Source organism: Hesperophylax consimilis, unplaced genomic scaffold (assembly GCF_061612785.1).
Source record: "Hesperophylax consimilis isolate HC1 unplaced genomic scaffold, BYU_Hcon_1.0 scaffold_46, whole genome shotgun sequence".
NCBI classification, from domain to species: Eukaryota; Metazoa; Arthropoda; class Insecta; order Trichoptera; family Limnephilidae; genus Hesperophylax; species Hesperophylax consimilis.
The window spans coordinates 236,775-256,429 of record NW_028301276.1 but is presented as its reverse complement, the minus strand read 5'-3'; the positions used below and the strand labels follow the sequence as shown (position 1 = coordinate 256,429).

Below are 19,655 nucleotides of genomic sequence, written 5' to 3'. Positions count from 1 at the left end.
GATAACAATGAATTAAATGAAATAATATAAATAAATAATATTTTAAGTACTTAAAATTTTAAATACCAAAATACTTTTAACAAAATAAAATTTTATTGATTCTGTGGTCCAGAATAAATATCTAGGTTCAGATATAAATGCTAATACTTCTTTATTTGCGTACACCGGGTTCGAACCCGCGACCTTCGGAATGGGAGTCCAAAGCCTCACCCCGGACTACGCCGGCCGTCAGATGCACGCATTGTAAAAAATATGCCTACATCTGGTCAAAAAACAGAGTACCTGTGTTCGTTCTACCTCGGTCAACAAAAACCGTTATAAATAACATTATTGTTTTCTAAGGCCCACAGAAACGCCATCGGGCCCAAAATTCGCTTGTATTCAACAGTCCTTTGTGAAGCAAAACGCCAGATTTGGCAACATTCAGTTCATTTACTCAGCACTCAGAACTAAAAAGCGCCTTGCGCGGGTGGACATTTTTGTAAGTTGTTTTACAGTGGACGGTAAATTGATATCCCGACCTAAAAATGTCCGACCGCCCTCTGCAATGGAGCGAACTGGCGCGTTATGAAATGATACATTTTTACTAAGGATATCGGTGTAAAAAAATTGTCGCACGCCTGCGCCCAGTAGGTACGTTTGTATACAAGATGCAACAAGATATTCATTCAAACTTCTCACTTTCAATAGACAGTTTGTTGTCAGGTCTGATGTGTTTCTGGATGTCAAAAAAATAAAACATATTTTTTATATACCGCACAAGAGTCTCAACCGCTCCAGCATAGTGTACAGAATAGCATAACCTAAGCCAGTGGCCGTTTGGCTTGAATAACTGAAACCGATTTATACATTGAATATTGGCGGACATGGGAAGAGTCGATAGCGAACCATGATAGCGCCATCTGTTGGGATATTTAAAAGAAGCTTTTAGTTCGATGTTCTACCGTATTTAAAATTTCAAATAGGCGCCAGCAGACGGCCTATTTTAAAAGTAAATTAAAAATCTTAGTGTTCTTTCTTAAATTGTAGTATAAAAAATATTAAATTAACTTTAAAAAATGGAAAAATATAATACCAATAATTTTTCGTTTAGTTTTGTTAAATAAACGTATCCAAAGTTTTATAATCTGCATTTTAAAAACAAGTACAATTAGTGTTTATGAAAAAATTAAACTACGAACCTATTTTATTTATTTTTTAGTTTTTTTTTTCGTACATTTAAAGAAAACCCCTTCAGGTATTTTTTGACGATATTCAGCCTTTAATAGTATTTTTTAAAACGCACATATTACGGTCTGAAAAAGGTCAAATTTTCGATTTGATTTTAATAATTACTAAGCCTATGTTAATTTAAAAAATATATAAAAAAAAATTTACTTGTTGAAAACACTATCATAATCGATTTGCTTAATAATATAATCATTATTTTAAATTAATAAAAAACTACACTCGGCCTTAAGGGATTAATTATTTAATTTTAAACATCATTTGATTGAAAACATATCAGTTTTCCAGATGTTTTGATTATGCCCATCGCAATAGCTATCTGTATCAATAGTTATCAAATTCAAGAGAGTGCACAAATGGAAACTTTGTGATTTGTGTAAGACCTAACAACTTTGTGAAGAGACAAATAGATAGCTGCGAGAATAGGCTAATTTCATAAACTATGGATACCGTTAAAAATATTCTGATTAGAATTAGAATCAACAAACTAAAAATGTCTAATTTTAATATTTTCATTCATAATCGATCTAAAACAGCACATTTCTAAATGGTTCAATCTGTCTATAATGTCATTATGATGTAGATCAGTGTTCCGCAAACTTTTTATGTTCACGGTACACCAAACTAATCAAGAAATTTTAACGGTACACCAAAGAAAAAAAAAACAAGGTAAATTTTGGATAGGATTGGCTAGGCTTATTACGAATAACGGCGAACTTTGAGGTTAAACTACGAAAGCTGCATGTCATCATAATTTAAAAAAAACATCCCAGGTTTTGAATGGTTTGTTTGGCAAAGCAGGGTTTGTCTAGCCGGGTTTGTGTAATTATGATTGATATTTATCACATAACAGTGACAGAATGACCGCGAACTGTCACCGAATCGGTTCAAGAAGTGAATTTTAATTTTACGCAATTGATAATTAAAATGCATCTTTTTCCGCCGCCACCAAGCCAAAAAGTTTCCTTTTATAGTAATTACGGCATATCTAAAGTTTTTTTTCCATTATACAGGGTGTCCGGAAACTCGTAGTACAAGCGGGAAACTGGTGAATCTACATCACATTTAGAGTCGATTTTGTAGTATATTTTTTTTTTTATTTGAGCTTTCGTTATCGAGTAAATCGAGTTTGAAGTTCATTTGTTTTTTTTTTTTTTTTTTTTTTTTAATCAAATTCTTATAAATTATTACTGAAGATCAAAGTACCCAACTAATTAAAACTATTTGAAAGTAAAACAAATGAAGAAACTCGGATTTGAAGCACTATTTTGAAATCACCCTTCATTTAACCCGGTGTAATCATAAAATATTTCTGCTCTGCAGGGTTAAAACATCTGTTATTCAACCCTAAACACCAGAAAAAACTTTAACCCTAAAATAGCCGAAAAATATTTTTTTTTGTTTTTTTTTTTTTGAAAATGCTCAAATCAAAAAACTTTATGTTTTTTTGGGTTCCCCATGTGGTGTAGATTCTCCAGTTTCCCGCTTGTACTACGAGTTTCCGGACACCGTGTATACACGTAATATGGGATATTTTTTTGCAATTAAAAAAGTCTATTAAGTTCGCGACGACACAACCAAACACTAGCATTAACGAATGACTTCTAAACAAGCGGGCGCAACGTCGCCGTCGTAATTCGTAATGTTATGTTGTCACGCGCATGCACCCCGATAGCTCGTGCGCAATCACGTGATAATGTAGCAATAGCACTCCACTTATGTAGTGTAGCACACGTGATAATGTAGCGTAGCGGCGTAGCACACGGCCACTTCGCAGCGATCGAATCCCACCCACGCCACCTCCGGCCGCCGCGCCGCACAGAAAAGTAAAGACCGATTTACAGAGCACTTTGTGAGAAGTGACGCGGGACTCGCGGCACACTTACAAATGGCCACGGCACACCAGTGTGCCGCGGAGCACACTTTGCGGAACACTGATGTAGATGATGCTACTGGCTGGTGAGACTACTGTCACCAACGGCATATTCACAACAACAACAAACATGCCGATTTGGCGGAAACCAAATATGGCAGATTTTAACCCCTCAGCAACGTAAGCAGATATATGCGTTAAAAATACGACAGCAGTCAAGTACAATAAGCGTGTTTACACTTCAACGCGTGTCTCTCCATAGAAATCGTTCTTACTCCGTTATTATTTTAGTTACATCCCTCAAACAAAAACTAAAAGGTCGATTATAGATCAAGCTACACATCACTACCAAGTTGTCTATGGAAATACAAAACAGGAATCTGCTGACAGTCGCATAATTGACACAAAATTTTTATCCGCGCAAAATGTCTGCCGGTAGCGCCGCGCGCTTCACATATTAAATTTTTATAAAATATTTTTATATGAAATGATAAAAAAATGAGGTGATAAAAGTGTTTATTACACATATATACAATAGAATAAATATTTTTGTTTACATAATCTGTGATTTTAGTACCATTTTCACCTAAAAACATGACGTGAGTCATTTTTAACCTATTTTTCATGTTTCCATTCTAAATTTAAATATTTACAAATGTTAATATTTATTTATGATACAACAATTTGAAAGCCTATTTTGTAACCTTTCTAAAACAGTTTTTACTATTCGGCTCCGTTCAGTAATGTTTCATTTATAGAGCTTTGATTGTGAGGCGGTAATAAGACAACGTTTTCGTGAAATTGACATTTCGGTTAAGACATCTTAGCTTCAAGTTCGCGAAATGTCGGAGGGGTTAAATTATTATAGAAAATTTATTTGTCAACGTAAAAATAAAATAAAAATGCCATGAATGACCACGCAGCGGGGACGCGCGCCACAGCTCCACGGGCAGAGTACCCACCGACGGCGGCGCCATCTAGCGGCCTCGGGCGGAACCTGGGCTACTCAGCGGAGACACACACCGCTGCGCCGCGTCCTGGCTACTCAGCGGAGACGCACACCACTGCGCCGCGTCCTGGCTACTCAGCGGAGGCGCACACCACTGCGCCGCGCCCTGGCTACTCAGCGGAGACACACACCACTGCGCCGCGCCCTGGCTACTCAGCGGAGACACACACCGCTGCGCCGCGTCCTGGCTACTCAGCGGAGACACACACCGCTGCGCCGCGTCCTGGCTACTCAGCGGAGACGCACACCACTGCGCCGCGTCCTGGCTACTCAGCGGAGGCGCACACCACTGCGCCGCGCCCTGGCTACTCAGCGGAGACACACACCACTGCGCCGCGCCCTGGCTACTCAGCGGAGACACACACCGCTGCGCCGCGTCCTGGCTACTCAGCGGAGACGCACACCACTGCGCCGCGTCCTGGCTACTCAGCGGAGGCGCAAACCACTGGCCATGCAGTGAGGGCTCAAACCGGGACGGACAACCAGGCGGCGCATCCACTCACGGACGGCGCTTCCCCAGGCGTCGCGACGCTGCGAGGTGGGCCGGAGCCGCAGTATGGCTATCCCGGTGTGACCCGCGGGCCCGCCCAGTTCCCAGCATTTCCCCCGAGTGCAGACTCGCCACCGCAGCCCCACATGGACGGATACGGGGCGTTCAACCGCGCAGACGAGGCAGCAAGGCAGACGCGGGACTGGGTGAACCAGGGGAGTGTCCCTCTCGCCCAGGTGACGGCCATGTTTGCCGACGCCCTCCGGCAGTCCCAGGCCGGCGGTACACCCCGCTCCCACCCCGAGGATGAGCGGATGGCGTCGCTCATCGCCCGGCAGTCCAGCGCCAAGGACCTGCCGCCTTACGCTGGCGACGCCATAGAGTGGCAGGCCTGGAAGGCACAGTTCCTGCAGTCGACGGCTACCTGCGGGATGACGGCGGCCGAGAATTTGATGCGGCTGCAGCGTGCCTTGAAGGGAAAGGCGCGCGAAGCCGTCAGCCCTCTCCTCCTGGACCCGGCGCAGGTGCCGGAAATCATGGACGTCCTGGAGCACCCCTTTGGGGGCGCGCACTCCATCGCCACTGTCATGTTTGACAAAATAAGGCGGCTCACTCGGCTGCCGGAGGATGCGTCTACCGAAGCTCTGGTAGAGTTTTCCGGGGCTGTACAGAACGTGGTCGCTTCACTGGGAAATCTGAGTGAAGTAACCCCGCAGTGAAGTGAAGTGCACACTGTGCAAAGACGCTACGCACAAGTTATTCCGGTGCCCCAAATTCGCGAGTGAAACAGTGGGTGCGCGATGGGAGTTGGTGAAAGGGTGTAACGATTTTAATGAGAGATGTATGATTAGTTATTTAGTTATGCCCAAAGCAACACTAATAAAAATGTTAATCAAATATGGATTGTGTGTATTCTGAAATAAAAACATATTCAATCAACTGTAAATTAAAGAAGGATGAGTTTAACAAATAATCGTTTATTCAAAATGGAAGCTAGTACAATGTTAGGTTAATTAAATAAATGAAGTAGCAGAGGAGACTCTATTTTTTTAAACTAAAGGATTCTCAGGGCCGTGTGCAGGACTCGAAGAGCATCTGCATGTTGAATTTTATAAATGAAAGTCATCATAAAAGTTAAGAGGTTAATTATATAAAGGGCGCCATTTATTTCTTCTAGAAATAAAAAGATTTAAAAGGATAAAGATAACCCGTAAAACTATCTAAAGTTAAATGATGATTTACGTGAAAGTTTCTTCCAACCCGCCATGTTGTGGTACTGGTCGCCGATGATTCCGCAAGTCACAAGTGGTCTGCTCCGCTCCCAAAATCTGACTGGCTGGAGAAATTAATGATTCTCCTACTCTCTGCGCAATCTACTGCGCAGCTCACGGGTAGCAATAAAGATGTCTCATCGATCGATATCTTGAAGAATCGATCTCAGTCCGGGGTTTGTAGTTTTCTCCGTTACATTACCCCTCCACCAAAGAAAAGAACGGACCACCTGGCTCCGAAGCACATGACTGCATTAGATTTCTTCCTGGTGTTGGTGGTGTAGAGGAACCCTCAGGCGTCATAGTTTTGCTTCAATAGATGTGTATAATTACAAATGTTGAGATTTCCATCCTCCAAATTGAAGCAGTTAAACTAGTAGAGCATCTACGATGAAAACAGGGAATATTAGCTTGAAATTCTTCTGTAAGCAGCAGCAGCAGTCCCAAACCATGAAGACTTCCAAAGATGAGGGTGAAAATATAAAAATCTTGTCTTTTTTTTTTTTTTTATTTATTCATATTTAAACCCGCTAAACTACTTGTGTAGTTTGTCAGCAGGGACATAGAGACAACATTTATACACTCATAAGATACAATTTGAACGGTACATAATTACATAAATTGGTTACATTGCAGAAAAGTTTAAATAGCAGCATAAAAGCCTTATATAATAAGCAAGTAAAAATAAATGTATGAACAAATTAGTATTATCAACATAAAACATAAAAGCCTTATAAAATAAGCAAGTAAAAATAAATGTATGAACAAATTAGTATTATCAACAAGTACATCAATAGTTTCATAAATAGAGGTAGGTAGTCAGGTATTATAAAATAATTGTTTTTCCATTTTCTAAGAATATGAATTCCATTTCAGGGGCATCAGTATAGATCATTATTATCCAATAACCATTTCCTTAGATTATATTTAACATTGGCAGTATACATGTTATTATTTTTAATTGTCATTGGTAATAAGTTAAACATTTTGGGTAATATATAGTTTAAAGTTCTTTCACCATATTTATTAGTACATTTCGGAACTACCAGTCCTTCATTTTGAGTGAATCTTGTGTTATGTTTATGGCAAACTCTTTCCCTATACAATGAATCAGACAATATAACATGTTGACTTACAATATTATAAAACAATAATCCTCTGACAGGTAAAATATTCAGAGACTTGTATATTAATTTAATGTTACTTCTGTGTTGATTGTCATATTTATGGATTAACAATTTTATAATGGAGTTTTGTAATGTTTGTATATAGCTTATATTAGTTTTACAAGAATGTCCCCAAGAAGTAATTCCATAACGTATAGTGGATTCAGCCAGAGATAAGTAGATTAACTTTAAAGTACTTATAGGCACGAAATATTTTATTTTATAAATCCTACCCACAATAGCTCGTAGACGTTTACAAACATTAGCAATTTGTACATCCCATTTCATGTAGCAGTCAATAGTAACACCCAAATATACATAACTTTTGACAAAATCAATGGTTTCACATGAACAGGGCTGTGCAACATTTTTATGTATGCAGTCAAATGTGTGTGTATATAATGAAGGAATTACATTACATCTGGCGTGTGGAGATCTGATGTGCATAATTTTAGTTTTTTTGGCGTTTATAAAGAGGCCTGCATCATGCGACCATTTCAGTAGGGCAATAAAATCATGTTGCATAAGGTTCATTGCAGTAACCAGATCTTCGTGCGATATTACGAGCGCCGTATCGTCTGCATATACAAAATGTTTAACAAATGAAAACAATTTTCTCATAATTGAGACATAAATAATATAAAGGGTTGGCCCTAGAATTGACCCCTGTGCAACACCTGTTGAGATATATTTTCTTTTGCTAAATTTTTTAAGAATTTTTACTCTTATTTGTCGATCAGTTAGTAAATTTTTTAATAAAACTAGCAGCTTTCCTCTAATTCCTATTGCCTCCAGTGTTTCTAATAGTTTATTTGTATCAATGGTATCAAATGCCTTAGAGTTATCTATGAATAAAACCAAAACTTGTTTTTTTAGATTTAATTCATAATTTATGTGATTTGAAAATTCCTGAAGCAGCATTTCCGTACTTTTTTTCTTTTGAAATCCATATTGGTTGGGATCCAACAAAGAGAAAGATTCTAGATATTTATTAAGTTTTATGGAAATGTATTTTTCAAGTATTTTTTCTAGGGCTGGCAATATGCTTATTGGCCTATAATTTTGAATATCTGTATGTTTGCCCCCTTTGTAAATTGGCCTAATGATGCTACTTTTTAGTTCATCTGGTATTACTGCTTGCGATAAAATTAAATTGATAAAGTGTGTTATAACAGGCCCTAAAATATTAATATGTGTCTTAATGTCAAACATTCGAATGTTGTCAATCCCTGGTGACTTTGAATTGTTTAATTTGCTAACAATAATATTGATTTCTTGGCAGGTAGCTCTGGGTAGGTACATACTATGTTGCACTTCATTCGGCCTGACGGTCGATGCTAAATAATCACATTTATGTATCATAGAGTTAACACTATTTGTAAAATATTCAACAAACTTATCTGCTACGGTTTCTTCATTATTCGTATTTAACATATATTTCGAGATTATTTCGTCACAACTACTTTTGGACTTGCGTCCTAATAATTTATTTATTTCATCCCAAGTTTTTTTTGTATTTCCAAAATAATTTTTGAATTTATTGTTAAAAAAGGTAGACTTACATTTAATAATTTCTTTTGTCACCTTATTTCTGAAAGTTTTATATTCCAATTCAAAGAATTGATTGCTAGGAAAATTCTTCCACCTTCTGTACAATGAATCTTTTTTTTTAATGTTTTCTAAGATATTAGAAGTTATCCAAGGTTTTATTGACAGAGGTCTTTTTTTGGGTTTATAATTCATAACGATTTTACTCTGTTCATACAAATTCTTAAAGTTGTTTTTAATTTTACTATATAGTATATTGCAATCTTGTTCCTCAAGCAAGGAGTACCACTTAAAATTATGAATGTTTTTGTCGATTTTGTTTTGCGATAAAAACGAAATTCTTTCCCCGTGTTCTGGGGCTTCTTTCCTTCCACTATATTTAATATTAACTGCAGTTAAAAAGTGATCCGCTATAGTAATATTATTACATACACATGAGGAAAGAGAATCGCTTTGTTTACATCCACTGTTAAATCGGACAAATATGTGGTCTAAACAAGTACGAGTAACTTTTCCTGCTAAAACTGCTTCTCTAGTTACGTCACAAATACATTTGATTAAATAATTATCCGACATTATATTTTCATATGCCATAATAATAGGGTTTTGACAATTTAACAAGTCTAGATTAATATCTCCTATAAGTAAAACATTTTCTTTGGGGCTTATAGTATGCAGAATGGCAGATATTTCATTAAGAAATTGTGGTTGGCTAGAGTTGGGGGGGCGGTATATTGCTATGATGTTTAAAATACTCTTGTTTGGAAGTGTCATAGAGCCAAGCACACATTCAAAATGATTTGTTTCTATTGTTTTCTGTTGAAATGTGAATTCATTTCGAACATATAGCAATATACCTCCTCCAGATTTTTTAGTTCGGCAATAGTTGTAGCAATTAAATCCAGGAATATTATACAGACAGACAAGATTCGGTGTTATAGCCGTTTCACATAACATTAACACATGAATATGCTTCCAACAAGTATTTAAGTAGACATTCAAAGTATCCCAGTATTTATAAATCGATCTAACATTCAACTGAACAATATTAATATTTTCCATATTGTAGTTGCTATGAAACTTTAGCCAATCACAGAAATTATGAGTATTTTCGTAATCTACCTCGTCATCTTCTTCAATGTAATTAGACGCCATAATCAATAGTTGCAAAGTCCTTGGCAAGGGCAGCCTTGTAGGCCGGGCAGGAGTCCTTGTCTCCAGTCGGATGTGCAGCGGGCTTCCCAAATCTTGTACAGGTGGCGCAGACAGGCTCGGCGGCGGCTTTTGGGCAGTTTATCCGGGCGTGACCTTCGCCTGCGCAGTGTCCACATCTTTGCTGGTCCTTGCAAAACTTGAAGGAATGTCCGATCATTTGGCACTTGGAGCACACTGTAAGTCCAATGAAGTCACGAACACGGCACACATTCCAGTCCACAAAGACTTTCCCCTGCTCCACCAGCACGTGACGAATGTGGGCAGGAACCTCGAAGACCCGGTGGCAAGTTGATCCAGTTCGAGCGCCAGCAAGGTGACTTAGCTTGCAACTTTTTACTGCGAAATCTAGGCCTGCTTTGTCCTGGGCTCCTGCTAAGGCATTTTTTAGGAAGCACTCGTCCGTTAGGTCACGAGGAACATTGAAGAAAATCACCCTTGGAAGCCGTTTTGTTGGTAATCGAGCGCTTAGAGTGTCCGAGTTTGCTAGACATGGGGTTTTCAGTATTTTATCCTGATCTTCTTGTGTTGCAGTATGGATTACAACGCCTTTGTTTCTGATTCTCCTAATACCCGTCACACGGATTCCAAGTTCTGATGGTCGTAATGTATCTTTTAGTAGCTGTTTCGTATCGTCGCTATCTTTTGTAGAATCCAGCTTTGGGAAGATGCATACAGCAGGTTTGGGGGTCCCAACGTTAAGTCCTGAGCGGTTGATTGATGGTATCATCTTCTGTGGGCCATTTTTCACAATATCGGCAAACGATAGGCTTGCTTCCGTGGCATCGGCTACTCTACGCATCACTGGTCCTAGATCTGACTCCAACTGCAATATTTTTTCTAACCTGTGTTGGTTTTCTGCTTTTTCAATCGCGATCTCTCCCTTTGCCACTATTAATTTGGCATTAACTGTTGCCAGATCAGCTTTGAAACCCTCTCGTTCCAATAACAGCTGTGAAACTGATCTGAATACAGCGGATACATATGCGCTTATCCGCAGTTGTTGATCCTTTGAGACTCTTGACTGCTTTTCAGCAAGGACATCTTGGAGTGCTCTTAGACTTGCTTCAGTGTCGTTCAGTATCTGTACTGAGGACACTGGGATTTCACTATCATTTTCAGACACGTCGGAATAGTCCGATGCTCCGTCAGATTCCTCATCTTCAACCACTGGAGAAATCATTCCCGAGGCCTTTTTTTGTGATGGGGACGTCATCTTATCCAGCATTCTTTTTTTACGCCGATGGCAGCATTCATCAGGCATCGGTGTTAGCAGATATTTTTGAGCAGCCAGTTCCGCTTCTTCAGGGTGAGCGAGTCAATTTCTTTTCCCTAAATAATTATCTACCTAACGGGTTAACCAACAAAAAACAAGATTATACAGAAATTTTTTTTTCATAAAATGTTGAAAACGGTAAAGCCTTTCAAAAGGAAAACACAGCAGCCCTTTTACTATAATGTAGCAAAATGACAAAAATTCTAGTAACAGAATGTAAACCTGGAGAAACAATATTTTTAAGAAAATAATTATTTAAAATGAAATTCAAAAGAAAGTTTATTTATTAAAATGTTTTGTTAGAATTAACACCATCTAGTGAATTATCCTGCAAGCATATTGATATCAAGGACCCAAACCCAATCAATAGATCTAAGACCAAACCAATTGAAAAATAAAATCGATATTAAATAACAACTTTTAAAAACATCTGATAGATGTCAACTCTGTAAAAATTCGGAAGAATTTAATAAAATATTACTAGTACTTGTGTTTTAAAACCAAACAAAAGTTCAAATAGAATAAACTATTTTAAGAATTTAAGATATTTGTGTAGATATCCAAAACAAAATTCAATGCGAAAAAAAAAAACCCCCCATAAAACAACAAACTAATTCATTATGCAAATATCAGAATTGTAAGGATATTTGCAGAAGGAGTTAAATGAACGCACAACATATAACATTCAACAAAAACATTAATTTACTCAGGTACAAGATTATTAATTTGCGATGCAAAATTAATACAAAAAACTCAGTACCGTTTATTTCGCCAACTTGTTAAAAACAGATCTCCGAAGGTTAACAGTTAATACGAAAAAGAAAATTACTTTTTGGTAATCAGAAAATTACTCAGAAAGTCTGATTAATTTAGTATTGATGGTTTTGTACCTCAGATCCTCATAAAGAGAAGGTAAACCTAATCAATATAAAAAAATACAACGTGACGTTCGTATTTAGTACGCGCATATGAACGTAAATAAACTTCTATCAAGATTTCACACTATCAAATAGTATCAAAAACAATATCAAATAGTATCAAAAACAATATCAAATAGTACATGGCCTCCCCGTAACCTCAAAACTCTTCAGTGACAGGGTCCCCATGGACTAATGATAAAAAAGACAGGAATCAAACCTGAAAGTACAATATCGTACTATCGCATATCAACAATGCATGCAAAACAAAGCCTATCACAAGACTCGTGTATATGTGGGATAATAACAGTTCTCAGCGGTTGTAACAACTTGTAACTGTTTCCACTAGATTGACAAAACATGACAGTACATGACATTAACATGACAGTACATGACATTAACATGACATCACAAAACAAACACAAATGGAGGATGGACAGTTCCCATTCATGGCGGCAAATAGAAATGTCGTCCACCAAAACATAAAGTGAATTTAAAGATAAAAAGAAACTTTTCATGCAACAATGACATGAAAATTTTGCACCCAACAACCATGTGTTGCAAGTGACCTCATGCGTATTAGCATGATTCGTTTGAAAAAAGGTGACAAGATAATGTCCTCAATAGTGCCTGAGAATAAGGTACTCTGTGCCAATTATAAGAATAATATCAAAGAAATTATTGTTTCTTAAAATGATCAAATTTGTAGTAATTTTCTACATTTAAAACGATATTTACGGATAACGTTAAAACGAAATTTATGATAATTATAGTCATGTGGAAGTTATTGAAATAAATTCTTTTCATATAGTATCTATTGAATAAGAACAAATTACACGGCAATAACCTTTAAGCTAAATGTAAAGATTAAAACGATTGCAAAGTATATCGTATAAACAATATTGAGTATAAAAAAATCCAAAACCCAAATTACAAAGAAAAAGGTAAAAAGGGGTAAAACCTTCTGTAAAATATCTTGTTTAATGAATGTTTAGAATGGAAATTCCTGTAGAACTTATAGATTTGATATTTTAAATTAATTAAGGTCATAAAAATTGTATTATACGCCTTGACACAATGACTATTAACCTGTAAAAACTATTTTCCTGGACAAGCATACAAAAACTAAAAAAGTATGGTCGTACGTGAAAATTATGTTTTGTTTAATAATTAATTAAAAAACAGAACCTTGTATGAATTGAAAGAATGGAAATTCAGAATTACTTGAAAACAATTGCCGACAAATAAAAATTAACCTATAAAAAATTTAGTTCCAACTGAGCTCGTTGAAAAAAGATTTAAAACATTCCCTGTTTGTTGAAAACCCTTTTCCCATAATAAACAAAATATGAGCATTGAATATTAATGGTCCTATCTTGTATATTAAAAGTTAAAAAACTAAATAAATTATAAAAGAAAACCTTCAAAAAGCAATTTGCCGACAGCAAAGGAAAACGCAGATCAGGCAGGTGTGACGTCTCGCTCCTAGTCCTGAAGCATTTATCCAATGTTGAAACAGCATTTACTCTGAAAAGCATGTTTTGTGTATTTCATTATTGAGTAAAAACAAATGCAACATTTTAATTTTAAAATACAGGAATTAGAAAAAATATATTATGTTAAAGTATATTGAAAGTGACAATAAAATTCAAAATTTAAAAATCATAAATCTTTGTAACTATATTTTTATAATTTAAGAACACAATAATATGTGTAAATGGTTTACTAAGAGTTGAACACTTTTATGTAACAATCATCCACCTGACTTAAAACGTAATATTAACTTTATAAGGTGAAAAAAAAAGGTTATTATTGAAAGGAAATTACGGATCAATAAGGTTGCTATAATATTTCGAAATAATACAATTACAGAAATTAAGGAACCTATAATATAGTTTCATTCACTGAAATTCAAAGAAAAATTAACAATCGCATGATGTTAAAGTTATAGTAGAGGTTAAATAAATAACTTACTCCGTATTTTTTTTTTAAATGAGATGCGAAGAACTACTGTCCGCATCATGATCATTTCTAGCGCCATTCGTGAACGATGTAATATGTACCTAAATACTCTGTTAGGACAAAATAAAACAAATTAGCACACAATAACCATTATCTCGTTAGGATTTTAAAAAGCTACGTATAAAACGTGGTAAATAATGAGTAAATACTCAAGATATAGCTAGAGGCACACAAAAGATGAGTTCAGACTTGAAAGCGGGAACCAAAATAAAATAAATTTTAAACTAAGAAGAAGAAAAAAAGTGTGAACTTACGAAATCATCGGTGAACCAAACCACAACGTTGAAAAAAAACTTTAAACACGACCAAAATGATATTGACCACACGTGTCTAAAAAAAAATTCTACCTACTAGGGTGAAAAAGATGACATTCAAAATGAAAAATTTACAAAAAAAATTCAACCGATATACACACGTTGCAGGCGCCATTGTAACGATTTTAATGAGAGATGTATGATTAGTTATTTAGTTATGCCCAAAGCAACACTAATAAAAATGTTAATCAAATATGGATTGTGTGTATTCTGAAATAAAAACATATTCAATCAACTGTAAATTAAAGAAGGATGAGTTTAACAAATAATCGTTTATTCAAAATGGAAGCTAGTACAATGTTAGGTTAATTAAATAAATGAAGTAGCAGAGGAGACTCTATTTTTTTAAACTAAAGGATTCTCAGGGCCGTGTGCAGGACTCGAAGAGCATCTGCATGTTGAATTTTATAAATGAAAGTCATCATAAAAGTTAAGAGGTTAATTATATAAAGGGCGCCATTTATTTCTTCTAGAAATAAAAAGATTTAAAAGGATAAAGATAACCCGTAAAACTATCTAAAGTTAAATGATGATTTACGTGAAAGTTTCTTCCAACCCGCCATGTTGTGGTACTGGTCGCCGATGATTCCGCAAGTCACAAGTGGTCTGCTCCGCTCCCAAAATCTGACTGGCTGGAGAAATTAATGATTCTCCTACTCTCTGCGCAATCTACTGCGCAGCTCACGGGTAGCAATAAAGATGTCTCATCGATCGATATCTTGAAGAATCGATCTCAGTCCGGGGTTTGTAGTTTTCTCCGTTACAAGGGGCCCGGATATGTTTTAAGTGCTTAGACGGCGTGCATCAAACTAAAGCGTGTAAATACCGTGTCAGCTGTGGGGTGGGAACGTGTCGGGTTCCCCACCATCGCCTACTGCACGACGCCGCTTACGCTCGCGGCCCCGAGGCGCAGACAGTGACAAACACCTGGGACCAATCGGGAAAGGTGCTGCTTAAAGTGTTACCTGTGACATTGTGCGGCCCCGGGGGCCAAGTGACCGTGCACGCGCTGCTTGACGAGGGCTCGACGGTGACCCTCGTTGACGCCGAAGTGGCAGACATTGTTGGGGCCGCGGGGCCGATCCGCGGCCTGCGCATTCACGGCGCCAACGGCATGTGTTCGTCGGATGCCAAGTCGCAGCGGGTCAAGTTGTCAGTGCGCGGTGACGGCTGTGAATACGCGATGGTGGCTCACACAGTGTCCGACCTAGACCTCCCGCGACAAACAGTGGCCGGCCGCCGGCAAGTGAAACCACGGCTATTAATCGGCCAGGACAATGTTCATTTGATCGTGTCACGGGAGGTCCAAGAAGAGGATGGCGGCCGCATGACGTCACGGACGGCGCTCGGCTGGATTCAACATGGGGGCACCCGGCGGGACGTGGATAGCGGTACCACGCTAAACGTGATCGGCGAGACGGCTGAAATGGGCGAAATCAGCGAGCTCATACGAAGGCACTTTTCCGTTGACTCGCTGGGCGTGACCGCAGTGAGCCGGGTGTCCGCCGACATACGCCGCGCCGAGCGCATCATGGAACAAACAACGCGCCCGCTGGACTCGGGTCGATGGGAGACCGGGCTGCTGTGGAGAGAGGACGACGTGTGGCTGCCCGACAACCGGCAGTGCGCCGTAAACCGCCTCAACGCCCTCGAGAAGCGCTTGAAAAGCGACCCCGAACTGGCGGCAGCGTACGCGGCCAAAATTTCGCACCTGATAGAGCGCGGGTACGCAGTAAAGGTACCCGACGCCGAGGCTAGCGTACCGTCACGGCGGAAATGGTACCTGCCCCACTTCGCGGTCACCAACCCGAACAGCCCCGGGAAATTGCGAGTTGTTTTTGACGCCGCCAGCCGCTGCCGGGGAACCTCCTTGAACGACCGGCTGTTAACCGGGCCTGACCTGCTGTCATCCCTGTTGGGGTTCCGGGAGGGCAAGATCGCCATAGCCGCCGACATAGAGGAGATGTTCCTCCGCATCAAAATAAAAGCGGAGGACCAAATAGCGCAATACTTCTTATGGCGAGCCGGTCCACTAGAGGCAGCGACCACATACAAGCTGTCCTCAATGATGTTTGGGGCCACTTGCTCTCCCAGCAGCGCGCAATATGTCCGCAACAGGGTGGCCGACCAAGGCGCCGCAGAATTCCCCGCCGCCGCCGCAGCCGTGCGTTCTAAGTTCTACATGGACGACTATCTGGACGCCGCCGATTCCGTGAGCGAGGCTGCGGCGCTGGTACGAGGCGTCAGCACCCTCCTATCCCGGGGAGGCTTCCACCTGGCAAGCTGGGCCTCCAACGCACCCGCTGCAATCCAAAGCGTGCCGGCAGAGAAGAGGGCCAAGGCGGCCATAGCCATCAGCAGCGGCGCCTGTGAAACCGAGAAGGTGCTCGGCCTGTCGTGGGATCCCGTCAACGATTCATTCATGTATGAGTTCAAGGAGACGGAGAAGGCCGAGCTCATCCGGCACCCAACCAAGAGGCAGCTGCTGAGCACGGTCATGAGGGTATTTGACCCCGTGGGCTTCGTGGCCTGCCTCACGGTGCGGTCAAAAATTCTCCTGCAGGATGTCTGGAGGTCCATCCTTCTGCGATGCGTCTGAGGCAGCCTGCTGTACTAGTGGAGACTACGGGAGAGGGAAGCAGCACCGCCACATTTTTGTCCGGCAAGTGCAAGGTGGCACCGCTGAAACCGCTCTCCATTCCCCGCCTCAAGCTGCAGGCTGCGCTCATGGCTGCCCGCTTGGCTGACACTCTTCGAAAGGAATGCCAGGCTCCCATCACCTCCACCTCATACTGGACTGACTCCACCACGGTGCTGTGCTGGCTCCGTACGGACCCCCGCAGCTACTCAACCTTTGTGGCAAACAGGTTGGGGGAGATTGACGAGCTGTGCGACATCGCCAGCTGGCGCTGGGTCCCAACCAAGCTGAACCCAGCCGACATCGGAACCCGGGACCTGGAGGAACCGGACCTCACCCAGAGTGGAAGGTGGTTCACCGGCCCTTCCTTCCTGACGGCGCCGAGTAACCAGTGGCCCCAGGAACGGCAGAGCCAACAGCCGAGTGACGAGATTTCGGAAAGGCGGCCAAATTTTGTGGGCCTTACTCTCGCCGTGGAGGGCGGGCTCCCCTCCATCCTACGGTTCTCGTCCTGGAACCGATTGATCCGGGCCACAGCATGGATGCTGCGGTTCATCCGGCGATGCCGCCAGGGACCCGCTAGGCCAGCCGAGGGCCCCCTAGTCCTGCAGGAGCTCCGGGCCGCAGAATGGCGGTGGATAAGGCACTCCCAGGAAGCAGCCTTTGGAGCAGAGCTACGCCAGCTCCACTCGGGGCAGGCCGTGTCCAGCAGCAGTCGCCTCATCTCCCTCGCACCCCACATCCACAACGGGGTGCTCAGAATGGGCTCGAGAGTCAAGGGAGTGAAGGGGGTACCCGAGTCACCCATCATCCTAGACGGTGGTGACAGCTACACCCGGCTGCTTGTGCACCAATACCACACCCGAGCCGATCATGCGAGTGTGGAGACGACGATGGCCGAACTGCGCACCAGCTTCCACATCTTAAAGCTGCGCTCAGTTCTCCGCCACATTAAGCACATGTGCCCCGCTTGTAAAATGCGGCGGGGCAAGCCGTCTCCCCCGATGATGGCACCCCTACCAGCATCACGGCTTGCACGGCATGTGCGGCCCTTCACCAACTGTGGGATGGACTACTTCGGGCCCCTGGAGGTAACCATCGGGCGCCGGAAGGAAAAACGATACGTCGCCCTCTTCACATGCCTATCGACGAGGGCGGTGCATCTGGAGTTGGCCACCACCCTGAGTGCCGACTCTGCCATAATGGCAATTCAAAGGATGTCGGCAAGGCGAGGTCAGCCAGCGACCCTGATGTCCGACAACGGAACCAACATCCACGGCGCAGACAAGGAACTGAGGGACGCCGTGGAAGACATCTGTCGGGACCCAAGGGTCCAAAATTATGCGACCACGCAAGGGATGGAGTGGAGCTTCATCCCGCCCCGCAGTCCCCACATGGGGGGAGCTTGGGAGCGGCTCGTACGCTCTGTTAAGCGGGCGCTCTCAGCTACGCTCAAGGCGAGAGCGCCAAGAGAGGAGACCCTCCTAACGGCGCTGGCTGAAGCGGAGTACACCGTAAACTCCCGACCGCTCACCCACCTATCGGTCGACCCCAGAGACGAGGAACCGCTGACGCCCAATCACTTCCTCATGGGCTCAACGGGGAGGCGGCCCCACCTGGCCATGTACGGGGCGGCCGAGGAAGAGGTCTGCCTCAGGAAGCAGTGGAGGATCGGCCAACAGCTCGCGGACATGTTTTGGCGGCGTTGGGTCCGCGAGTATCTGCCTACAGCAGCCAGTGCAGCCCCTAAAAAAGGACGACCTGGTGCTGATTGCGGACCCGGCACTGCCCCGCAACAGCTGGCCACGAGGACGGATCCTCGAGGCCACTCCAGCCCCGGACGGACAGGTCAGGACCGTGAAGGTCAAAACCAGCACGGGGACCTACGTCAGACCAGCAGTTAAGATCGCGGTCCTCCTGCCGGCCTCTGATCCCGCCCCTAAGGGCACACACAAAGGACCTGTCCAGACGCCGCCCCAACGAACTCGCCACCTCAGGGGGACCGGCCGCCGGGGACCACGCCGCACCAAGTCGCAGCACGCCTCCCGCTAAAATGGGTGTAGCCGAGCTCCACGGGGGGAGTGTGACGGACGCACTGCTCCGGGCTCGGCCGCAGTCACCCACGTTAGGATTATAAGATAAATATAGAATTATAGAATGAAATAAATCCTAAATGTATAAAATGTATGTAAATGTAACTATGTATGAAAATGTAAAAGTTATCAATAGGATCGGGAATCGCGGTGGCTTTTTGAAGAATTCCAGGGCCGCTCATTATTAAAGGCAAAACAATTAAATTATCGTTATTCAACGGGTTAAATTCGTTTTAAACATACCGTCGACGGCAATCCATCACCGCGTATGTAACATCACCGCGTAAGTCATCCTGAAATGCCATTCGACGGCGGTCATAAACCTACATCGTTGGGATTATTATAGGATTTTTTCAATGTAAGGAAATAGTCCTACAACGAAAATAGTATCACCGCGCATCTCATTTGCCTTCCGTTTGGGTAAAATCATCGCCTATCTCAGTCGTTGACCAACCGTCATTGACGCAACACGTTATTTCGCTGATTACATCTGTTTTTTTTTAAATTTATGTGTTTTCTGTTCATCGGATGTCTTACAAAAGGTATGTATTATGAGACTAAGTAATTATATATTGCAAACATTGGTTTGTGCACACGGT

At 41.7% G+C, this 19,655-nt stretch overlaps 1 protein-coding gene across 1 annotated transcript in view; it reads left to right on the top strand.

Moving 5' to 3' along the window:
* LOC149408875 (uncharacterized) overlaps positions 1-18,867 on the top strand; it is a 38,825-nt gene extending 19,958 nt beyond the window's left edge. The window contains exons 2-4 of the mRNA XM_089650350.1: positions 4,567-5,303; positions 15,113-16,864; positions 16,930-18,867. Of these exons, the coding sequence (XP_089506476.1) occupies positions 4,567-5,303; positions 15,113-16,864; positions 16,930-18,867 (4,427 nt within the window). The remainder of the gene's footprint in view (positions 1-4,566; positions 5,304-15,112; positions 16,865-16,929) is intronic.
* Positions 18,868-19,655: the final 788 nt, after the last annotated feature.